The sequence below is a fragment of the Artemia sp. Qi Xiang Cuo genome, chromosome 16, assembly GCF_049724085.1.
Source record: "Artemia sp. Qi Xiang Cuo chromosome 16, ASM4972408v1, whole genome shotgun sequence".
Classification (NCBI taxonomy): Eukaryota; Metazoa; Arthropoda; class Branchiopoda; order Anostraca; family Artemiidae; genus Artemia; species Artemia sp. Qi Xiang Cuo.
In genome coordinates, this window is record NC_142809.1 from 33,623,981 (window position 1) to 33,647,679 (window position 23,699).

At 35.6% G+C, this 23,699-nt stretch overlaps 1 protein-coding gene across 1 annotated transcript in view; it reads right to left on the reverse strand.

Annotated features, from left to right (window-relative positions):
* Positions 1-23,699, reverse strand: part of Cln3 (CLN3 lysosomal/endosomal transmembrane protein, battenin) — a 97,925-nt gene that overhangs the window by 45,812 nt on the left and 28,414 nt on the right. Inside the window, exon 2 of the mRNA XM_089102122.1 lies at positions 1,655-1,800. Within this exon, the coding sequence (XP_088958248.1) occupies positions 1,655-1,777 (123 nt within the window). The 5' untranslated portion in view covers positions 1,778-1,800. The remainder of the gene's footprint in view (positions 1-1,654; positions 1,801-23,699) is intronic.

Genomic DNA, 23,699 nt, shown 5'->3' on the forward strand with positions numbered 1-23,699 from the left:
GACGGACCAAGATTTGTCAGATGTTTCCCAAAGAAATTGCCAACAGATTGTTTTGGGTACCTGATTGACTGACCATATTTCAAACAGTAGGCTGTACGAAAAGTAAGGTTCAATCCTGTTTTCTAGGGGTATAATGAGAGAAAGGTTGAGATGAGTGGGGCATGTTCTGCAGATGAAGGATGACAGATTACTAAAGTTTGTCATTTTCGGCCAACTTTCTAAGGCTAAATGGAAACCAGGTCTGCCTCAGTTGGGGTGGAAGGAAGTCGTAAGGAAAGATTTAAGGGAAATGGAATCTGCCTGGGAAGGTGTAAAGAGGATGACTTTGAATAGATTGGGATGAAGGAGAAGCAAGCATAGCTTTGATGGCCCCAGGCGGCTTGATGGTGTGGTGAGTTATTACTAGAATTAGTAGTATTGCATAATCTAGAAGATATTTCCATGGCAGGGGATTTTTCTGTGGAAGTTGAGCCAGATTTCCTGTCATTATTTTTAAAGCCATTAGAAATTATATTTCAAAACAAATTTTTCAACAGAAAGTAAAAAGCAACACTAAAACTTAAGGCGAACAGAAATTATTACATATATGAGGGAGTGACCCCTCCTCAATACCTTGCTCTTTACACTAGAGTTTGAATTTTGTCCAAGTTCTTCAAGAATGGCTCCTGAAACACAAGGCTTGTTTAACTAAAACAATAGTTTTTTATAGTAAAAACGTTAGCATGAAGAGCGAGGTATTGAGTAGGGGGTAATCGCCCTTATATACGTAATAATTTCTGTTCGTTTTAATGTTGCTCCTTATTTTTACTTGAAAAACGTGTCATTTCTAATTAATTTTTATAAAGTTAAGGCTATAAGCAAGAATTTTATTTCCCTTTAAATATTTGATATATAAGATAAGAAGCAAAAATTTGGAAAAGTCTTGATTAGGGGCTATTGAGATGGGAAAATGTTAAGAACCCAATTCTTAAATAATATATGCATAATAATTGCAGCTAACACAATTTGCATGCAGCTCTGCTATACTTTACCCTCAACACTCTCTCCCATAATGTGCAAATAAATAGCCCAAATTATATACTTCCTACATATTCTGACAATGTGTCTCTCTTGTTTCAACCCATGTACCCACAAATTAAATCAACTGAGACGAAACAAGAACCAGCAAAACAAGAGTAAAGTTTTGAAGTTTATTTAAAAAAAATAGTTGTCCGAAATTAAGCACTGAGATATTACCTTTTTAAGCCTGGGAAAATCAAAATCATTAAAAAATTCTAATAAAAGCTGAAAAATGATGCATAAAAAAAGAGGCTCAACTGGTCTTCTAATTACAGGGGAACTCTAAAACAACAATTTTAACCTATATTTCTTAGGGAGCACCTATTTTACCAAATTTTTATTACTGGGTTTTTACTGTATGGGAATTTTACAACAGTAGCTAAAAAGCACCACTAAAAAGCAGGAGTTGAAGTTTGGCCTATAAAATTATAAGATTGGAAATTGCAGTTAGACTCCATGCCAAATGTCAAGATATTAGCTCTTCAGTCCTGTTCACAAAAATTTATAAGTTTAGTGTAAAATATCAAATGAAACTGTAAAAAAAAAAAAAAAAAAAAAAAAAAAAAAAAAAAAAAAAAACATGAAAAAAACTCACATTGCTGAAGTCTGAACTCAAAATATCATGTGCAGCACTTAGCATAACTACATAAGCATAGTTATTGCAAAGTCCCAGCAGCCAAAAGGCAATCAGGTTTCTGACCTTTTCACCAGATTCCATTAGATTGAGTAATATTCTTCTTGCTGCAAGAAAATACAATGAGCCTCGAATACAAATAGGTTGGATCAAAGCAAATTTAGCTCAGTAATCCCAAATTGTACAACTTGATGTTAATACTTTGAAGGCATAACATAACACTTAAAAAAGGGCACAAAAATAAAGATATAAATTAATGACTAGACAAATGATATCAAAAGAAATTCAAATCCTCCAAATTCAATAAAATCCTTTCATGTTTACATGTGTTACATATTACTTTTGTTTGGCTCCAGGAAGACAAGACGCAGCCTGGTTGTACACATACCATCCTAAATATCCTGATAGGAGTACATATAATACAAACACAAACAAACCTCTTGAATTTATAATGTTAACCTTAGTCAGATGAACCTAACTTAAACGCAGGGAAACCTAATTTTGACAGGAAACTTTCTAATTCTAACAGAAAACTTGTTATAACTGACTTGTTATAAACTTGTTAACACTAACAAATTTTCTCATTTAAGTAACAACTTTTTCCTTAATACTAACAAACTTCTACTTAATACACTCAAATTTCTCCTAGAAATAACAAGTATTTTCTTAATTGAAACAATTTTTTTCTAATAGCACCAACCTTTCCCGTTAATGATAACAAATTTATCTTAAAAATAACAATTTTTCGTCAATATTAACAAGTTATCTGTTAGAAGTAACAAGTTTTTTGTCAAAGGTACCACATATATGTCTTAGAAGTAACAATTTTTCGTTATGATAACAGGTTTTCTGCCAGAAGTAGAAAGTTTTCCTTAACACTAAAACATTTTCTCTTCGAAGCATCATCTTTTTTCCATAATACTAACAAACTTTTACCTAACACTATCAAATTTCTCGTAGAAGTAAAATTTTTTCGCCAGTGATAACACGATTTCTGATAGAACTAGCAAGTTGTCCAGCAAAGATAACAAAAAATTCTTGGAAGTAACAATTTTTTCGTTTATAATAACAAGTTTTCTGTCAGAAGTAGCAAGTTATCCCTAACATTAATAAATTTTCTCATCAAAGTAACACCTTTGTTCCTTAATACTAAAAAACTTCATCTTTGCCAAAATAAATAACATAAATATGGTAGAACTCTGCCCACGGTGCAAGAAAAATGTAACAAGAGCTCAAGGAGGAATTCAGTGCAGAGACTGCTTAAAATGGCTCCACTTTGGTTGCGCAGGTCTTGCGTATAATAAGGAAGCTGCTGACAAACTCCGAGGACAATGGCAATGCTATAGTTGCAAATCTTCTAGCAACGACCAATATAAAGCAACTCCTCCACCAAAAGCACAAAATACTAGAGGGACTCCGAGAGAAGAATCCACCAAAAGTCAAGGTCCCTCGGTAAGCCAGCCTACGGAGCCCTAAGAGATTCCTTTGGGCACTAGTTTCCCAGATAACAACACAGAATGCAGCTACTGTCACAAAGATGTCGACATTACCACCTCTTTCCTCTGCTTTTTCTGCAACAAGTGGGAACATGCCTCTTGCCGAGGTATAAATGCAGATCTCGTGCTGGTCATGAAGAGAGAAGACAGCGAGTGTCTCCTGTTTAAATACGAATGCATCTCCTGCTCCAAACGAAAAGTAGCACTTCTACAGCTTCAAGTGCAACAGCTAACAGAAGCTCAGCCTCACAGACCTCATGAGGCAACACCTTCGAATTACAGTGAAAAACCCTCACCTCACGACATACAGCCGACAATAAATGCAAATATTCAGGTAGAAGTAGAAAAGGAATTAAGAGAACAGAAAAAGATGAATTTTGTAGTCATGGGGCTGCCTGAATCTACTGCTGTCAATGACATTACACAGGTTGTCAAATTGACTCAAGAAAACGAGCTCGGGGCAAATATCACTGAAGGGGAAATACTAGAAACTGCCCGGATTGGAAGACGAAAAGAAGATGGTAGTCCACGCACTTTGTTAGTTAAGCTAAAAAAATCACAAGAGTTTGGGATGAAAAGGCAACCAATCCTGAAGACCGCTCCAAATCTTAAGAAAATCATCAAATGAAGAAACTCGTACCAAGGTATATATAAACCCAGATCTCACGCCCATACAGAGACAAATGCTCGCCGTGAAGCGACAACAGAAGAGGAATACCCGCACCCAGTGCGATCGTCAAATGGAGATGCAGATCCATTGGAAGCGAGGTAAAGACTCCAACGAAGAGCAATGGCAAATATGAAGTAGAATGACCAAAGCCAAACAAATGTCACCATCCTTCAAGCCTAACAAAAAAGCTACTAAAGTAAAAACACTAAAGATATTATATTTAAATGCTGATTCACTACCAAACAAATTATCAGAATTAAAAGTAGAAATGGCAGCAAAGAACCCAGACATAGTAGCAGTGGTCAAAGCTAAGCCTAAACACTGTCGATATCTCCCAACTTTACCAGAGTTGGCCATCAACGGCTACAAAAGCCACACCTTGAACATAGATCAAGAAGAAGGTCAGGGAATTACTTGCTACGTCTTAGACAATTTATCAATCCAGAAACTGTCATCAAAAACAAATGGACAGTAAATTATTTGGCTTCAGATATCAAACACAAACCAAGCAACTATAAATTTGGCTTTAATATATAGAAGTCCAAATAGCACAGCCGTGAATGACAAAGTACTCTTTAAAGATATTCACGCTATATGTCAAAGATTAACAGAACCAACTCTCATCATTGGAGATTTCAATTATCCTAAAAGAGATTGGGACCTGCCTCACGTCCTAGAGCATAGCGGGTCACCCTCACAGAGAGAATTTCTGAAGATAGTGAACGATAATTACCTAGAACAGCTTATTAAAAAACCAACAAGAATCCGAGGAAGCGACAAGCCAACACTACTGGACCTAGTCCTATGCAGTAATACGGAACTAATAAAAGAACTTACTATAGGTCCTCCTGTTGGAATTTCGGACCACGCTACAATTTACTTAGAGGTGATTATAAGTTGCGAAACTATGAGAAAAAAAGAGAGGTGGATGTATTCAAAAGGTGATTACAATACCATGCAAACGGAGCTAGAAGTTTTCAACTGGACTGAAATACTAAATAACACAGATCTAGTCGATGGCATGTACATAAAGTTTGCATCCTTAATAATAGACCAAACAAATAAGTTTTAACAAATATACAAATTTTTAACACGACCGCCTCTAAAACGAGAGATCCTTGACCTAATAAAAATCAAGCGGCAAGCCTGGGAGACGCTCAAGCAGACTGATACCAAAAGTAATCTTAGAAATTATCGCAGAATCTCCAACAAAGTCAGGAAAGCCACTAGACAAGAAGCAAGCGAAAACGAGAGGAAAGTAGCCGAAAACTCAAATATCAAACCCAAGGCGTTTTGGAACTTCGTGAACTCAAAAAGAAAAGAACAGCCGGTTATTCCCGATCTTAGAAACTCAGCAATAAATTTAACAATCAGTGACCCAATAGCTAAAGCCAACCTACTAAATCAGCAGTTTTCCACAGTTTTCACAACAGAGAGGGACAAAGATGAAAGTCAAGAGGAATGTCAGCCACTAGACGCAAGCAAATTTGAAGACATAGAACTGACAATACAAATGGTCTACAAAAAACTGAAAAATCCAAACCCTCACAAATCAGAAGCTCCAGATGGCCTACATCCTAGAGTACCATACTCAAAGAGATGACACAAAAAATTGCAGCGCCATTGCACTACATTTTGTCAAGTCGTTACAAACAGAGAACCTGCCTGATACATGGAAGCAAGCAACAGTGATACCCCTCTTCAAAAATGGAAGCAAATCAGATCCAAGTAATTACAGACCTATCAGTTTAACCTGTATCACATGCAAAATACTAGAATCTTTACTCCACGATAATATATTACAGTACCTACTCGAAAGGAGCCTCATTTCACCCGCACAGTTTGGATTCCTCAAGAAAAGATCAGCAGAAAGCCAGCTACTTGTCGCTACAAACACCTGGAGAAAATATATGGATAGTGGGATGCAGATAGATATTTTATACTTGGATCTCATAAAAGCCTTTGATAAAGTCTCACAAAGTCAACTTCTTTAAAAACTGCTGTTTATCGGTGTCGGCGATACTATCCTAAAGTGGGTACTCAACTTTCTGAAAGGAAGATCTCAGCAAGTGAGACTGGAGGGATATCTTAGCAGCAATGACATAAAAGTAACAAGTAGAGTAGTTCAAGGTAGTGCTCTTGTGCCTTTACTATTCAATATTTACATAAATTATCTACCAAATAACATAGATTCAGAGATACTGCTTTATGTAGATGACACAAAAATCTTTCGCGCAATAACAAGCTTTGAAGATACATAAATACTACAGCAAGACTTAAACAAAATAGCAGAATGGATGAGAAAAATGGAGCATGGAAGAGAATACAGAAAAAGTTTGTCACGTTCGGCTAGGCCCAAAACACATTTCTTGGCACTACTGCTTTGAAGGACAACAGATACCTATACAAGAAGAAGCTCGAGACCTGGGAGTGACAATAGACAGTGATATGACTTTCACCAAGCACTACGAGCCAATCATCTCTAAGTCATCACAAGTCTTGGGAATTATTCGAAGAAATTCTCTCTTACTGACTCAACACTGTTTTATACATTCTTCATATCGTTGGTGAGACCAATGATCAAACATGGTCATACAACAACCGGACCGTTTTTTCAAAAAGACAGCAATGCAATAGAAAAATCCGAAGGAGGGCTACTTAATTCGTTCCATCACTTAGAGATTTATCATACCAAGACTGTTTGAAAAAACTGTCGCTTCCAAGCTTCTCATACCGATTTTTGAGAGGAGATCTTATTGAAGTATACAAAATATGCAGATAGAGGAGCAAGCCTTTTTGCGCAATATATTATTATTATTATTATTAACACTCTCAAGTTTCTCTTAGAAGTAACAGTTTATTTCTTAGCAGTAACAAATTTCTTCAAATAGCACTAACTTTTCCGACGAAGATAACAAGTTATCTGTTAGAAGTAACAAGTTTTCTGTCAAAGATGCCAAATTTTTCTTAGAAGTAACAACTTTATCGTTATGATAACAAGTTTTCTGCTAGAAGTATTAAATTTTCCTTATCACTAACAAATTTTTCTCTTCGAAGTAGCAGCTTTTTCCCACAATAATAACAAACATTTACCTAACACTATCAAAATGCCCTTAAAAGTAACAATTTTTACATTTATGATAACAAGTTTTCTGGCAGAAGTAACAAATTTTCCTTAGCACTAAAAAATTTTCCCTTCGAAGTAACAACTTTTTCCACAATACTAACAAACATTTCTTTAAAAAAACTTTCTTTTTCGTAAAGTTTTCGTAGTATATATATATATATATATATATATATATATATATATATATATATATATATATATATATATATATATATATATATATATATATATATATATATATATATATATATATATATATATATATATATATATATATATATATATATATATATATATATATATATATATATATATATATATATATATATATATATATATATATATATATATATATATATATATCGGTGCGTAAAAACAGCTCCTCTCATTTGATCTGCCATCAGAGGTCCAATTACCCTGGAACACGTATTTTGGCAGAAACTTTCTCAAAATGCGTTTGAAACCAACTTGAGACTTCGAAACCTATTTTTAATTAGTAAAAACATCTAATAATAACATTACACTACTAACTATCGGTTTTCATGTATGTATTGGAATAAATCAATTCGAAATTTGTGTCTTTAAAATTAGTGTTCCAACGGTGAAGCCAGGTTTCGCGTCCAAGAGAAATCTGACTTGTCTAACCGGGAAAAGACCTAACTTCGCTTTTGTTTATATCTGCAAAAACATTCTCCGGAGAACTTGTACCCCGGTCCGTGTTCTTATAATGGGTGAGATAGAGAATAATCATGCTGCTAATTATATAAACTGTGGTTAGAAGAAACAAGTTTTTTGTCAAAGATGCCAAATTTTTCTTAGAAGTAACAATTTTATCGTTATGATAACAAGTTTTCTGCTAGAAGTATTAAATTTTCCTTAGCACTAAAAAATTTTCCCTTCGAAGTAACAACTTTTTCCACAATACTAACAAACATTTACCTAACACTATCAAATTTCTCTTATAAGTAACAATTTTTACATTTATGATAACAAGTTTTCTGCCAGAAGTAACAAATTTTCCTTAGCACTAAAAAATTTTCCCTTCGAAGTAACAACTTTTTCCACAATACTAACAAACATTTACCTAACACTATCAAATTTCTCTTAGAAGTAACAATTTTTACGTTTATGATAACAAGTTTTCTGTCAGAAGCAGCAAGTTATCCTTAACACTAATAAAGGTTCTCATCGAAGTTTTCTCATCGAAGTAACAACTTTGTTCCTTAATACTAACAAACTTCTACTTAACACACTCCAATTTCTCTTAGAAGTAACAGTTTTTTTCTTAGCAGTAACAAATTTTTTTTAATAGCACCAAGTTTTCCGTCAAAGATAACAAGTTATCTGTTAGAAGCACAGTTTATATACAGTAAGCTTATCGCAGATCATTTCTGGTCTTCGTTCTCGGTGCGAACAAAAAGCTCCTCCCACTTATTTTTGCATTAGCGGATTAGTCTGTTTTCGTCAATCACTGAGAAACGGTTACCAAGTGCATTATTCGTAATTGCGAAAGCAGAAAAAAACTTGGTGAGCCAGCCAAGTGGTTTGCAAGTGTCCCATCTCACAGGTATTAATTAATTTATATAAAAATTATTACTTAATCTTTTTTTTTTATACAGTTTAATCAACTTATCGGACTTTTTAGTTTTTTATAAAAAAGGGGGCGGGGGGTGGATGAAATTTGTGAAAATAAGGAATTTTTTCTTCTTCTAATAACTGGTGGAGTAGGTGTGATGGTTTCAGGGGCGGATCCAAGATTTTTTAGGGGGGGGGGTAATTATTTTAGTTTTAGTAGTTTAAATATTTGATTATCTCTTTTTTTGAACAAAGGGGTAAAAAATTTTAAAATTTGTGTTTGATTATCTCCTTAATGAGCTCCTCAGTACTACAGACAATAAAAATCAAACCAATATCAATAAACAGATGTGAAAAGTGGTAGTGACTATATTTAATTTAGCTGCAAGTCTACATTCATGCCCACCACGTAATTTCCCTTTGAGAAAAAATTGATAAAACTTTTAAAACTGAAATATCAATGCGAAGCACCAAACATCATAATCAAATGTCATCGCTTTATGGCATTGTTAAAAAAAAACTTATTTTTTACTTGATTATCGTCGTAAATTTATTCCTTGTCTTTCTTTCCATTCTTAAACCAATGTTATATTTACCTTTTGCACTATTACAGCCCACTATATATACATTCATATAAATTTATATGCAGTGTTACCGCCATACCAATTATTCTCCTTTCCTTTTTTATTCTTTAATAATAATTTCTGGTCGTTATGAGTTTGAATTACTGTAGACTTCAATTTCTACTGATCTTAAGTTTAATATGGCCTTTACTTTTCTTTAAAAAAACTTTCTTTTTCGTAAAGTTTTCGTAGTATATATATATACATATATATATATATATATATATATATATATATATATATATATATATATATATATATATATATATATATATATATATATATATATATATATATATATATATATATATATATATATATTTATATATATATATATATATATATATATATATATATATCGGTGCGTACAAACAGCTCCTCTCATTTGATCTGCCATCAGAGGTCCAATTACCCTGGAACACGTATTTTGGCAGAAACTTTCTCAAAATGCCTTTGAAACCAACTTGAGACTTCGAAACCTATTTTTAATTCCTAAAAACATCTAATAATAACATTACACTACTAAATATCGGTTTTCATGTATGCATTGGAATAAATTAATTTAAAATTAGTTTCTTCAAAATTAGCGTTCCAACGTTGAAGCCAAGTTTCGCGTCCAAGAGAAATCTGACTTGTCTACCCGTGAAAAGATCTGACTTCGCTTATGTTTATACCTGCAAAAACGTTCTCCGGAGCACTCGCACCCCGGTCCGGGTTTTTATAATAGGTGAGATAGAGAATAATCATGCTGCTAATTATATAAACTGTGGTTAGAAGAAACAAGTTTTTTGTCAAAGATGCCAAATTTTTCTTAGAAGTAACAATTTTATCGTTATGATAACAAGTTTTCTGCTAGAAGTATTAAATTTTCCTTAACACTAACAAATTTTCCCTTCGAAGTAACAACTTTTTCCACAATACTAACAAACATTTACCTAACACTATCAAATTTCTCTTATAAGTAACAATTTTCACGTTTATGATAACAAGTTTTCTGCCAGAAGTAGAAAGTTTTCCTTAGCACTAAAAAATTTTCTCTTCGAAGTAGCAACATTTTCCACAATAATAACAAACTTTTACTTAAAACTATCAAATTTTTCTTAGAAGTAATAATTTTTACGTCTATAATAACAAGTTTTCTGTCAGAAGCAGCAAGTTATCTTTAACACTATCAAATTTTCTCATCGAAGTAACAACTTTCTCCTTAATACTAACAAACGTTTACTTAACACTGTGAAATTTCTCTTAGAACTAACAGGTTCTTCTTAACAGTAACAATTTTTGTTTTAATAGTACCAAGTTTTCCGTCAAAAATAATAAGTTTCTCTTAAAAGTAACAATTTTTCGTCAGTGATAACAAGTTTTCTATTAGAATTAGAAAGTTTCCTGTCAAAGTTAGGTTTCTCTATATTTAAGTTAGGTTCATCTGACTTAAGTTAACATGAGCGCTCATGTTGGTGTTAAGGAAAGCTTGCTACTTCTGGCAGAAAACTTGTTATCATAAACGAAAAAAATTGTTACTTCTATGAAAAATTTGGTATCTTTGACAGAAAACCTTCTACTTCTAACAGAAAAGTTGTCATCATTGACAACAATTGTTACTTTTAAGAGAAATATATTATCTTTGACGGAAAAGTTGGTTCTATTAGAAAAATGTGTTACAGTTAAGAAAAAACCTGTTACTTGTGAGATAAATTTAATAGTTTTAAGTAAAAGTTTGTTAGTATTAAGGAAAAATGTATTTAATGCGATTAGAAAATTTGTTAGGGTTAAGGAAAACTTGCTACTTCTGACAGAAAAGTTGTTAACACAAACGAAAAAGAAATTAGTACTTCTAAGAAAAATCTGTTGTCTTTGCTGGAAAACCATCTACTTTTAACAGAAAACTTGTTATCAGTGACGAAAAATAGTTACTTTTAAGAAAAATTTGTTATCTTGGACGGATAAGTTGGCGTTATAAGAAAACATTGTGACTGCTAAGAAAAAAACATGTTACTTCTAAGAGAGAAATTTTATAGTCTCAAGTAACATTTTGTTAGTATTAAGGAAAAAGTTGTTACTTCAAAGAGAAAATTTGTTAGTGTTAAGGAAAACTTGCTACTTCTAGCAGACCACTTGTTATCATAATGACAAACTTATTACTTCTATGGAAAAATTTAGTATTTTTTACAAAGAACGTGCTACCTCTAACAAAAAACCTGCTATTACTGACGGAAATTTTTTACTTTTTAGATAAACTTTCTACCATTGACGGGGAAAAGTCTTTGCCCTTAGAAAAAATGTGTTGCTGTCAAGAAATTACATGTCATTCCAAGAAGAAATTTGTGTGTCTTAACTAAAAGTTTGCTAGTATTAAGGAAAAATTGCTACTTCTGACAGAAAATTTGTAATCATAAACGAAAAAAAGACATTTCTATGAAAAATTTGGTGTCTTTGACAGAAAACCTTCTACTTCTAAGATTTTTAAAAGAAATTTGTTATCTTTGATGGAAAACTTGGCGCTACTAGAAAAATTTGCTACTGTTAAGAAAAAACCTGTTGCGTCTACGATAAATTCAATAGTATTCAGTAAAAGTTTGTTAGTATCAAGGAAAAATGTTCTTACTTCGATAAGAAACTTTGTTAGTGTTAAGGAAAACTTGCAACTTCTGAAAGAAAAATTTGTTATCTTTGACGGATAAGTTGGTGTTATTAGAAAAGAATTTGTTACTGCTAAGAAAAAAAACCTGTTATTTCTAAGAGAAATTTGATAGTGTTAGGTAAAAGTTTGTTAGTATCAAGGAAAAAGTCCATACTTTGATGAGAAACTTTGTTAGTGTTAAGGAAAACTTGCTACTTCTGAAAGGAAACTTGTTTTCATAAACAAAAAAGTTGTTACTTCTAAGAAAGTGTGTGAGTCTGTATCTTTGAAATGTTAGAAAACGCTTACACTGATGATGACTGGTGTCGTAGGGGTAGCAAAACGTGATTATTGCTTATTATCAAGAAAAATTAAACCCAAGAATGCTTGGTGTTACAGGAAAAAAATAATCATATTCCCTGAAGTTCTTATAAGGGAACAAGTGAGAAACGATTGTGCTTTATCACTATGAAACATTAAAGCCCAGAAAGGCAGTGTGTTCCAAGAAAAATCGTAAGGTACTTTCTACATGACAGAGTCAACCCCAGAACTCCGGACCAAGTCATAAAAATCAAGACCATACCATCGAAATTGTGATCAAAGTGTAGAAATCTTGGTCAACTTCTATGCAAAAATTAATGTGCATTAATGTGGCGTGAATTGCTTCTGAAAACCCGAATGAATGACGAAGTAAAACTTTTAACAAATAATGTCTGAAAAGTGTTTTGTCAAGATGGGGATGATGGTAGAGGGGTGTCATAGGGGTGCTAGAAAGTAGTTACAGCGTTGTACTGTAGCGTGAATTACTTGCGAAACCCCGAATGAATGACTTGAAGTAAAACTTTTAACAAAAAATGTTTGAAGTTTGTTTTTTTTTTTGGGGGGGGGGGAGGGGGCAATGATAGTGGTGTGTCACAGGGGGCAGTAATAGTCTGGCATTGTGAGATGAAATGCTTAGGGTATCAATCAGTAGTAAAGAGAGGGGGAGAATTCTCTGTTTTCAAAAATATATTGTTTAATGTGATTCCAGAAGTTTATTTTCGGAACGACAAGGGTTAAAAATGTCCTATGAGGTGAGGGTTGGTACCACATGGAAGATGGGGGGGGGGTATGAGGGGTGGTGTCAGTGTGAAAAGAGTGTAGCAGGCCCATTTCGCTCTAGGCTATAAGTATACTTTTTAACGGTTTGGGCATCTACTCTTCTCGCAAGATGATTTTCCATCCTCTCTCATTAGATATCTTCGCTTAAGATGTGCACCACCGTTAATACGCAGTACCCGTGTGTGTGTGCTAGTCTGGGCCCTCATGGGGTCCTTTTAGTCTAGCTTGGCATCATAGATACACTGGCATCATTCATATTAGATATGGTCACGGAAATCCCGGGGATCTTCCAGAAAAAAGACTAGGAATCATGCCAATATAGAAGAAATAATAGAACGTGTGGAATCCCGGGTGGTCTGCGAGGGGTGGGAATCTTGCCAGGGTGCGAATCTAGCCAGGAGTGGGAACCTTGCCAGCTGAACTCTAGAAACAGGGATGACATGATGTTAGAGGGTTGTCGTAGAAACTCAATGATAATTTCCCTATTATTACTACTTTTAAAAAATCTTAAGCAAGACCATTTTTTATCTCCTTTATTTCCTAGCCGAAGTCTGGATTCCATCCTCGGAATGAGCAGATACAAACTAAACTCCTCCACAGTGCGCGGGATGGCCGGATTCCGTCCGCGGACTAAGTAGACACAGACCAAACTCCCCACAGCGCGCTGAATGGGTGGGAAGAAGAATTTCCCCCCATTGTGCATTTTGATATTTTGGCTGAAAATGCCTCCTGGGTTGCGTAAGGACTGAGACAAACCGCTCGGTGGAATGAACAGTCCCTTGGAGGTGGCCAGCGACCGGGGAGGGGGGGGGGGGCTGTACCTGTACCGGACGAAGGCGGGCTAACAATAAATAAACAATCGAAAAATACCACTTTGCGCAACGAGAAAAAAAATATATGCATAAAACGGGCTGTGTTGAGCTGGCGACCGAAAACACGCCCCCCCCCCTCCGCAGATTGCCCCTTTCCCCTGGAGTCCTCTCCCCTCATCTTTCCTTAAATTATGCATGTTATTGTTTATAGTTTGTCCTCTTATAAGTCACAACAATGCCTAAAAATTGTATCTATTATCATGGCGCCCTCTGAAAATTAATGCTAGGTGGCGGGTGGAATCTGTTGTTAGGGTATTTTTTAAGTATCCATAAGTTTAACTCAAAGATATAGATATTTTTGTTAAAAGTTTTTCAATATTACCTGTTAATATGGTTTAAACATACCACTAATATCAGCTCCCCCGGGGGGGTGGGGTCTGGTGCCATGTGGTGATGGATGGGGGTGATGCCATGGCGGTGTGGAGTGTTTTGTGGGGCACCATGACACGTTTGGGTTGCAAAAACTTATTCACGGGATTTAAAGGCATAATTTTTATTAGGAAATGCCTGAAAGATGTCTTGGGGGAGATGTAGCGATGTCAGGGGGGGGGGTTTAATATCATCCATAATTTACAAAGCTGGTAAGCATTGTCATTGACTAGTATACTGCAGAGCGTATGGATAAGGTGGGAGGTGTTAAATGATTTTTTTTGCTAGAGGGGAAGTGAAATCTAACAATACTCAATGAAACTGTACATTTCGTTAAGTCATTTAAAGAAATCTCTTAATATGGTTTAAATTTATAACTAATATCAGGTCATCCAGGGGGCAGGGGTGGAGGAGAGGGGTTGGTGTCACATGACTGCCATGGCGGCGTGGAGTATTTTGGGGGTGATCATGATTGATTTGGGTTGCAAATACTTGAATCACGGGATTTAAAGACATACTTTTTAATATGAAATGTCAGAAATACGTCTTGTTGGAGATGATGTCTTGCCAGGGTTGGAAGGGGGAGGAGTCATGTAATTCCATTGTGGGCGAACTACAGCTTAGAAGTTAGGGTGGACACATTAAGGGATTTTTCCCATGGAAGAGGTGAAAATCTAACAGGTACTAATAGAAATGGATATTTTCCTTAAAAGCTCTTAATATGTCTTAAATTTGCATCTAATATTAACCTTATTCCTCCGATATTGCAAGCTAGAGGGGGGGGGGGATATTGTCGTGATAGTGTGAAATCAAATATCCCCCGTAAAGAAATATGCATTTTCGTTTTATCGTTATTAATATCTTGAGAGCAAATGTCTCCTTGAGTGTATCAAATTGGGAGATTAACGCATCACTCTCATGAGTGCCAAAAATGAGGAATCTTAGCTGTCATGTAATAGGTTAATTTTAGAATATGGTTCCAGATACAAAATACTGTGAATAACAGATTAGTCATTCAAGTTAAGGCACAATGCCATTCAGAGGGAATGACCTTTCGAGTCCTGGTGGGGTCAAGAACTATAGATAAAGAAAAGAAAAAATATGAAAGGTGTTTCAAGCGAAAAAATGAAATACCGAAAAAGAAAATTTCTTGAGTCTTTTGGGCGAAAAAAGTATTACGTGACAGTCTTGCACAATAATTATGTGACCTTACATAAAGTGCGTGTCACCTTTTAAGTTAATGAAAAAAAAAAACGCTTTGGAGGTTTCGGGCAAAAAAAGTTTTAGAACACAGCGTTGCACAATAATTACGTTATGTGTGTGCTCTCACTACGTAGCAAGTGGGTATTCGCCCATGGGTTCCTGACACAAGGTTACATAAAATTAAGTCAAGAATATTAGACCTGACAGTTTGAAACGGGGTAACTCGTATGACGTCATTGGAGTCCAGAGAGGTGTGTCATGGAATCATGCCAAGTGTGTTCCCTTTAATGGAACTGATGACAGCTTTGTGCAGGTGCGAGGGGTTAAGAGCTGGGGATGGGAATCTTGCCAGCTAGGAACAGGTGCAAGGGTGTGTCGTGTGACGTCAGAGGGTATGCGCTTGAATCCCATGGGAAAAGGGAGGTTTTTTTTTAATCTGGGGACAGGTGCGAGGGTGTGTCATGTGACGTCAGAGGGCTGTCACAGAAAAAGGGATTGGGGTACTGTGACATCAGAGGGCTCCGTTTAAAATCCTATGTTATTTTTCCTATGGCTGTCGTGACGTCAGAGAAATAATATAAACCAATTTAAAGCGTGAGGGTGTTGCCTTACGCAACAGGGTTCTGTTTAAAATCCATTGTTATTATCCGAGGGATCCCAGGGAATAGCCTAATACCTACAACCTTAAAAAAAAGTCCGGATCGGGACTCAAGGGGGTGGGCTCCGTTTGAACCTTAAATGATCCCACTACTTTTCTCAAATCTGTTGCGGATAGGTTTGGGGGAAAGAGGGCATGGGGGGGGTAGTTGCTCTTCAATGTCTTGACTCTTAAAAAGTGAACTAGAACCTTAAATGTCCAATCAAATGAGCCCTCTATGAAGTTTATACAAGCATCCCTGTCATATGAGCCATACATGCCTTCAGGGCATAACTTAGAATGCCTTCCCCTGGGCCCTGGGGGGTTGTATTGACACCGGAGTTTTTCTTATCCCACCTTTGAACTATTTCTAACAAAATGTATATCCCAAAATTTTCATCAGATGGGTTTGGAAAAAGAAGGTGTTGAGGGGGGGGGGGGTAGTTGCCCTCGGATCTCTTTTGACTCTTAAAAAATGAACTCGAAATTTCATTTTCAACTCAAATTAGCCCTCTCTGAAGTTTATACGAGCATTCCCTTTCATAAGAACCATATACGCCCCAAGGCATAACCTTCAACGCCTGCCCCCGAGCCCTGGGGGGTTGTGTCGACACCTGAGTTTTTGTTATCTGACTTTTAAACAATTTTTAACAAAATGGCTATCTCAAATTTTTTATCTTAAAAAGAGCAGGGGGGACTCGTTGCCCTCCAATCTCTTTTGACTCTCAAAAACTGAACTAGAAATTTCGATTTCCTATCAAATTAGTCCTCTCTGAAGATCTTACTAGCATCCCTTCCAGAATAACCATATATGCCCCTAGGGCAAAACTTAGAACGCCTGCACTCGGGCCCTGTGTCGACCCCAGAGTTTTCGTTATATGGTCTTTGAACTATTTTTTTTAAAAAAATGGCTATCTCAAATTTCTTATCGGATGGGTTTGAGGAAAAAAGGGCGTGGAGGGGGGGGGGGGGGCAAGGTGCTCTACGATCTCTTTTGACTCTTAAAAAGTAAGCTAGAACTTTCAGTTTCCAATCAAATGATTTCTCTTTGAAGTTTATACGAGCATCCTTTCCATAAGAACCATATATGCCCCCAGGGTATAACTTAGAACGCTTGCCCCCGGGCCCTGGGGGGTTGTGTCGACACTTGATTTCTTGTTATATTATCTTTTAACTAATTTTAACAAAATGGCTATCTCAAATTTTTTATCGGGGGCATTTGGGAAAAAAGACGTGGGGGGGGGGGGAGGGTCTGGTTACCCTCCAATATCTTTTGACTCTTAAAAAGTGAGCTAGAATTTTCAATTTCCAATCAAATGAGCCCTCTCTGAAGTTTGTACAAGCATTCCTTTTATAAGAACCATATATGCCCCCAGAGCATAACTTACAATGCCTGCTCTTGGGCCCTTGTGGGTTGTGTCGACAGAGGAGTTTTTGTTATGTGATCATAGAATTATTTTTAACAAAATGGTTATCTCAAAATTTTTATCGGATGTATTTGGAAAAAAAGGGCGGGGGGAGTAGTAATCTATATAAAGGTTTCACGCCTACAAGGAAATATATAAGAATATGTGGGTAGTTTCAACGGGACAAGACTTGTCTGACAAGTTTCTGAGGCAACACCCATTTTCTGGTCCAATCCGCACTTCAATTGCAATCCGCAATTTCTCCCGCACAAGCATGCTTCAGGGAATCGATGATGTATATTTTTTTTAAAATAAACTCAGTGTTACTTAAATCAGAGACATTGGATACAGAGGGTACTCCATATATGGAAACTCAATTAACATAGGTATAGTAATCGGATTCAATTTAAGGAGAGATTTTCAGTGTAGTTCATATTTGTAAGAGAATTGAATTCAGAGAGAGAACAGATATTTTTATACTCTATTATTTGACCAGATATTAGCATAGAAAATGGGTGGTATGTTTAAACTATCTGAGCTTGATGGTGGTGCCGATAACAACAATAGTACAAGGGTAAGATTACCACACGTAACAGGTCCCGTTACACGTGGATGTAGACTATGGTTTTGTGAGCACAAAATATACGTTAGATTCGTAATACCGCAAATAATACATGAACTGGGGAAGCAGCTATGTTTTCCAGTAAAGTTGAATATTGATCATATAAACGTCCTTAAATCTTCTGGAAATACAATAATGAAATATATCGAGGAAAATAAATTGTATTAGTGATTTTTATTATTGTTGTAATTATATTTCATAAAATTGTTTCTAAATCGAAGATAATTTTTTTTTTAATAGAAGGTTAGCGTATATTTTTAAAGTAGAAAAATAATCTTGGTTAGTCTGAAGCTGGCTGTGAAAGCGTTAGGACTAAAAACTGGATAGATTTGAGAAATAGAAAATTATAGGGAATCTTGAGTTTATGGAAAACCTTTGACTCTAGATGATGATTTTCTGGAGTTATCTATTCAAAAGAAGATATTTTCTCAGGGAATGCTTGTCGATATAATGAAAACTGATTCTCCATCATTAGACTATTGCATGAAGCTTTTCTGTCGTGGTCCAAAGGCATTTACACAATTTATTGACATATTAATCACGAGAAGACAAAATGATATTGTGGATTTGCTTTTAAACAAACTAGCTTAGAAATTTAAGACCATGATTTTTCCACGAGAAAGATGTTGTTCAAAGAGGATTTACACCTCTCTCTCTTTCTCTCGCTCAATTAGATCGTAGCTCAGTTTCATTTTGGCGGTGAGAGTGACAACACATGAAAAATGTTCCATACATGTCCACTATGCATGTACACACTGGCCAGCTGGTCATCATGTGAGAATTGTACAATGACTGATGAGTATGATGAAAAGTGCAGATTATGCAACCAGTGTAAATTGTATAGAGGATTTTCCATACAAATTAAAGGTTGTAATTCCTGTCTTGAAGAGATCTGTGACTCTCACCCTAGAGGACACCTATGTTCTAATTGCCACTATGATAAATGTAATCACTAGGAGAATATATATCCTGGTATGATTGGAAAGAATCCTAAACGTGAGTTTATTTTATTGCTAAGAGATTGGTATTGTGGTGGCTTTAGATTGTTTTGGGAGAAGCCAGGTCTACGATTCAACTGTTGGAATAACAAAAGAATTTGGTTTCTACGTCATCGTTGTGAAGGAAAGCCACATGTCTTAGTCATTAGATCCTGTACTCGCTTCTGGTTTTGAACAATAGTTTTCCCACTGCTCTCAATAAAGTTGCTGATCTGTGGAGTGTAGAATTTATATGGTAGGCCAAGAGGATAAAAAAAGTCGATATTCTTCGCTGTTTGAAAGATGCATAGCCAATTACCTGTCATTACGCTCGATGTACTGCTATTAACAATGATTAGGACATTGTTAACACTTGGAATTTTTTCAATAAAGTCCGATGGTATGCAATAGGACTTATATTGGGACATGTATAAATCCATATTAAATACACTGATTATTTGGTTTGTGTTCATGGTGCAGAGTCTAGTAGAACACTGCCGTCGGGTGTGATTTCCCAATAGTTTTCAAATTAAGTCAGTGATATTAATGTAATACTTTTAGTCAAAGCGTTGGCAAAAATGCACTCTAAACGTACATTCCCTATTCATACTATGCTCATATCTAGGGTACCAGACAAATCCGAAACAATTACACTACGATTTTTTTGAGAACATTGAGTTAGTTATTCTATTTTCAAATCGTTGAGAATCATAATATAGGAATTGCAAGGTCAATTCATACAGAGTTCTGTAGGTTTTTTAGCAAATGATAAAGTGTACAGTGGAATTCCATTCACTTTGCACACAAGGCTAGATAGACCAACAAAATTAAAATCATGGAAGGGTGAAGTCGAAGATCGAATGGCACTATCACTCTTCACAAAGGCCAAAGCGAGTTTCGATGGGATTTCTCCATTGATAAATGACGAATCGGTATAACTGCGAGAGCCAGTGGCAATGTTACGTTGATTGGGGATCGTATGGGGGACAAGAAGTTTAATATTGTTACCATTAGTGCTCAGCCTTTCCATTGCCAATGCAACCCAGCTCATAACCTGTTTATTCCGAACATGAAGAGTTACTAAAGTGATAATGACACTTGCGGCAGGTACAGTAGCAAGTGTTTCCCTCAAAATAAATTTAATGGAATTACTTGTAACTTTAAGTCAGTCTTAACATTGGGAGACAACCATTTAGATGTATTAAATATCTCATGATTTAATTTTCCAACTAGATAATACTCCTGGGTCACTGCAGCAGTTAACTCACCATCAGTATCAACACCTGATCTATATTCATAGCCAAGTGCCTGTCCTCTCAACTCCTTATATGCCTTTGGAGTCATCATCATAAATTGCATTTAGCTTGCATAGTTGGATAAATTATTGCTAGTGCTCACCAATACTCCATTAATGAATATATTAATTTGTTTGAACAAGTTGTGTAGGATATAGATTTCATAGGACGGACCATCGGTAGCACTGGGAGTTGTATTGTCTGAATTTTATTCACCACAACATATAAATCAATAAATGTAGATGATAAATCAATGAAATGATCTTCATTGGAAAATATCTGAAAGTGTATATTTTCCGAGAGGGGTTGTTGAGGATGAAATTGTTCATTGTAACAATATTTAACACTAACATCAACATTTTCAGCATTGAACAGATTCAATGAGGAGCTGATTAATGGATGCGATTCTTTGTGGGGGAAATAGGTCATCTTAAGAGAAGAAACCCGTCTTTGATCTAACAATCTTTTTCTTCTTCTTCTTACTGTCTTCTTCCCTTTATTCCTCAAAGTCATTGTTAGTGTCTTTCGCTTCGCACCTGGGTAGAAACTGATGAGTGAGTGATGACAACGCACCATTTTTAATCCCTTCCCATTTTGCTAATATATTAATTGCTCACCAACGGCTCTTGCTGAAGATTTAATATTTTATTCAACAATCTCGTTGAAATTTTTACCCGCTCGCCAGTCCTGTACTGTCGAGGCAGCAAAATTTGATGCAGCAGGTACAAGATATTTTCTGGCAAGGGGTAGTGCAGAACGAAATAGCCTTGCAAACCAACTACCAAGACCATAGCCAGACATTGTAGTACGCCCCTTGTAATAGTCCAATCCATGATCTATTTGACGAGGACTCAGAGCACCAACATAGCAGTCAATATCCCGACAGACACATGAATCTCTTCTATTGTGCATCGTAGGCAGTGACGATGGGTCGAAAATGACATGTAATCACAGCCAAACCTTTTGATATTGCTAGAGGATCACCTAATTCAGTTCTTAGTGTTAACTGACAGAGTTCCAAATAGGACGTGTTTATGGGAGTGAAGATGCTTTATATTGTAATGGTGAATATAATCTTGATTGCTTTTTCGTTCAAGAACACGTAGGAGGGGGAGATTTGAATTACCAACTCTCGATGTTTCCACAAAGGACGCATAGAGAAATATACAAGTGTCCGAGGAGAAGGTTGGTGGATACTCAGTAAAAATAACATTAGTGTTTCCTGCACTTTTACCATTGATTATATTAAGTTAAAAGCCAAGAACATCTTTTAGACTATCATTTGAGAATAACCTTTTCATTGGCAATGGGTGAACTCCAATGTAGATATTGCCCTCTGCCTTTGAATAGTTCAAATGAAACGCTCCTTTCTTGCGAGCGGAAATTTTTTTATTGACAGAACGACATAAATCATTCATACAACTGAGTTCCTCGTATGGTAATTCAACATATGGATAATCCAACAAATTGATCTTTTGAATTTTATATTGTTCACTGGCGGGTGGCCACCAATCATAGGGTCAAATTTTTATATCATATATGCGATCTTTTCTCAGGATATTATAGATATTTTTGAGGATACAGTAGTTAAGAGCAACTTCATACGAGCCGTCGAATTGATGGAGGGAGACTTTCGTTCAAAAATGACTTGTTTTATTCAAATCATTGTGGAGAGGATCGGAGACGTTGGCCATAAATGTTACATAAAAATCATTGGGAATTGTTCATGTCTTCGACACCAATACAAGAATCAAAATCAGAGTTGTATCCTAGCCAACAAACAAGTAACTGTTTCTTCCCCCTCTGAGTACGACTCTTTATTATCTTTTCAATTTGATAAATTGCACTATTATTTTTAACTTATTGCAGTTCATAGTCATAAAAGCCGCCGAGAATCTCTTCATCTTCGTTGTCTCGTAGACGATAAGTTATGGGTTTAGTGTCTAGGATTTTTGCCACTTTAAAAAGTTCAGTGGACCACAAGTAATTGCTCTTTTCAAAAACAATATTTGCTCTATTAATTCGAACAGTATCACCAACATTGAATTTTTCTTCACAATCAATTCATTGGAATATTGTTTAAGAAAAGTATATATGTATTATGATCTTCTTGTGGTTGACTCAACCCCAACTTCTATTGGGGCTGAGTTGGACAATAATCGATGGAGTCGTTGATTTTAAATTAACGTGATTTTTTTCTAAAACAAGAAAAAAAGCAGATGTTTTTTTAATTGTAAAATATCTTGAAATTAAAAGTCGAACAGTTCTTATCAATCGTTCGGCCAATGCAGCCTTTATAGGACTATGACTATGATAGAGCATTGTATTATATTTCATTAGTACTTTTTCGACATGTGGATTAACAAATACACTACCCCGATCCGTCTTGTTCAAGAATACTTTCTATAGCCTGAGCAGCTTGAACACCTCTGTTTGTCCGCAATGGCATGGCATATGCATAGCCACTAAAAACAATCAGTGCAAGTAGAATGCACTTGTATGGTGTATTGTGACGCTTTTGTATCTCATCTAGAGTTAAGAGATCTGCTTGCATTATGTGCAGTGGTAAAAAGGCTTTAGTTTTTCGATAATGATTACCACGAAGCCTATGATTTCGATGTAGAGTGTAACTTGATTCATCTTGTAGATAGTCTTGTACACTTTTAGTGTGAACACCAGTGACATTGGAAAGTGGTGGGGGAACTTAAACTTCCCGCTTCACCAGTATTTTCATAAACAAGTTTCAAAACTTCAACCATTTTGAACGCAAACACGTATTATAATATCCGCTAACTTTTTGTATACTATCGGATGAAGATGATGATGTTAAGTTGATATCAATACGTCTTAGCTTTTGTCTACCTATCAGCGGTCTCGTGCTCGTCATCGTCAAATCAATGTTTTTACTAGGTGTGCTAGTATTTTCCAAGATTGATTTAAAATCTTCTTCTTCTTCTTCTTGTTTTAATGTTGATGATGACGATGGACTATATTCATTTAATTTTTATAAAATTTGCCAATTGCTAATAAGACTTTTGGTGAAGTTGAATGTATTTAGAAAGTTGTATAGATGACTATCAAATTACAAAAGTCCTATACGATTTGTAACCATATCATGGATTAAATCAAGTAGATTATAGCTCCTCCCTTGCATTATAATTCGTTTCCAATTGTTATCAAGTTGAATATTATCTTAACCACTTTCCATGACATATGTTATGAGTCGTTTACTTTGTTCATGATATAAGTGTGGCATTAGATTGCCAATGCTCGACACTATTGAATTCAATTCCTCCTCCTCCTTCTTTAATTGTATTCCTGCAGAAGAATCTTGATGAGAGCATTCTTTTTTGTGGTCACTACCGCTCGAATTGAGCGGTCTTACACAAGAGGGTTAATACTGTTCCGTTTGG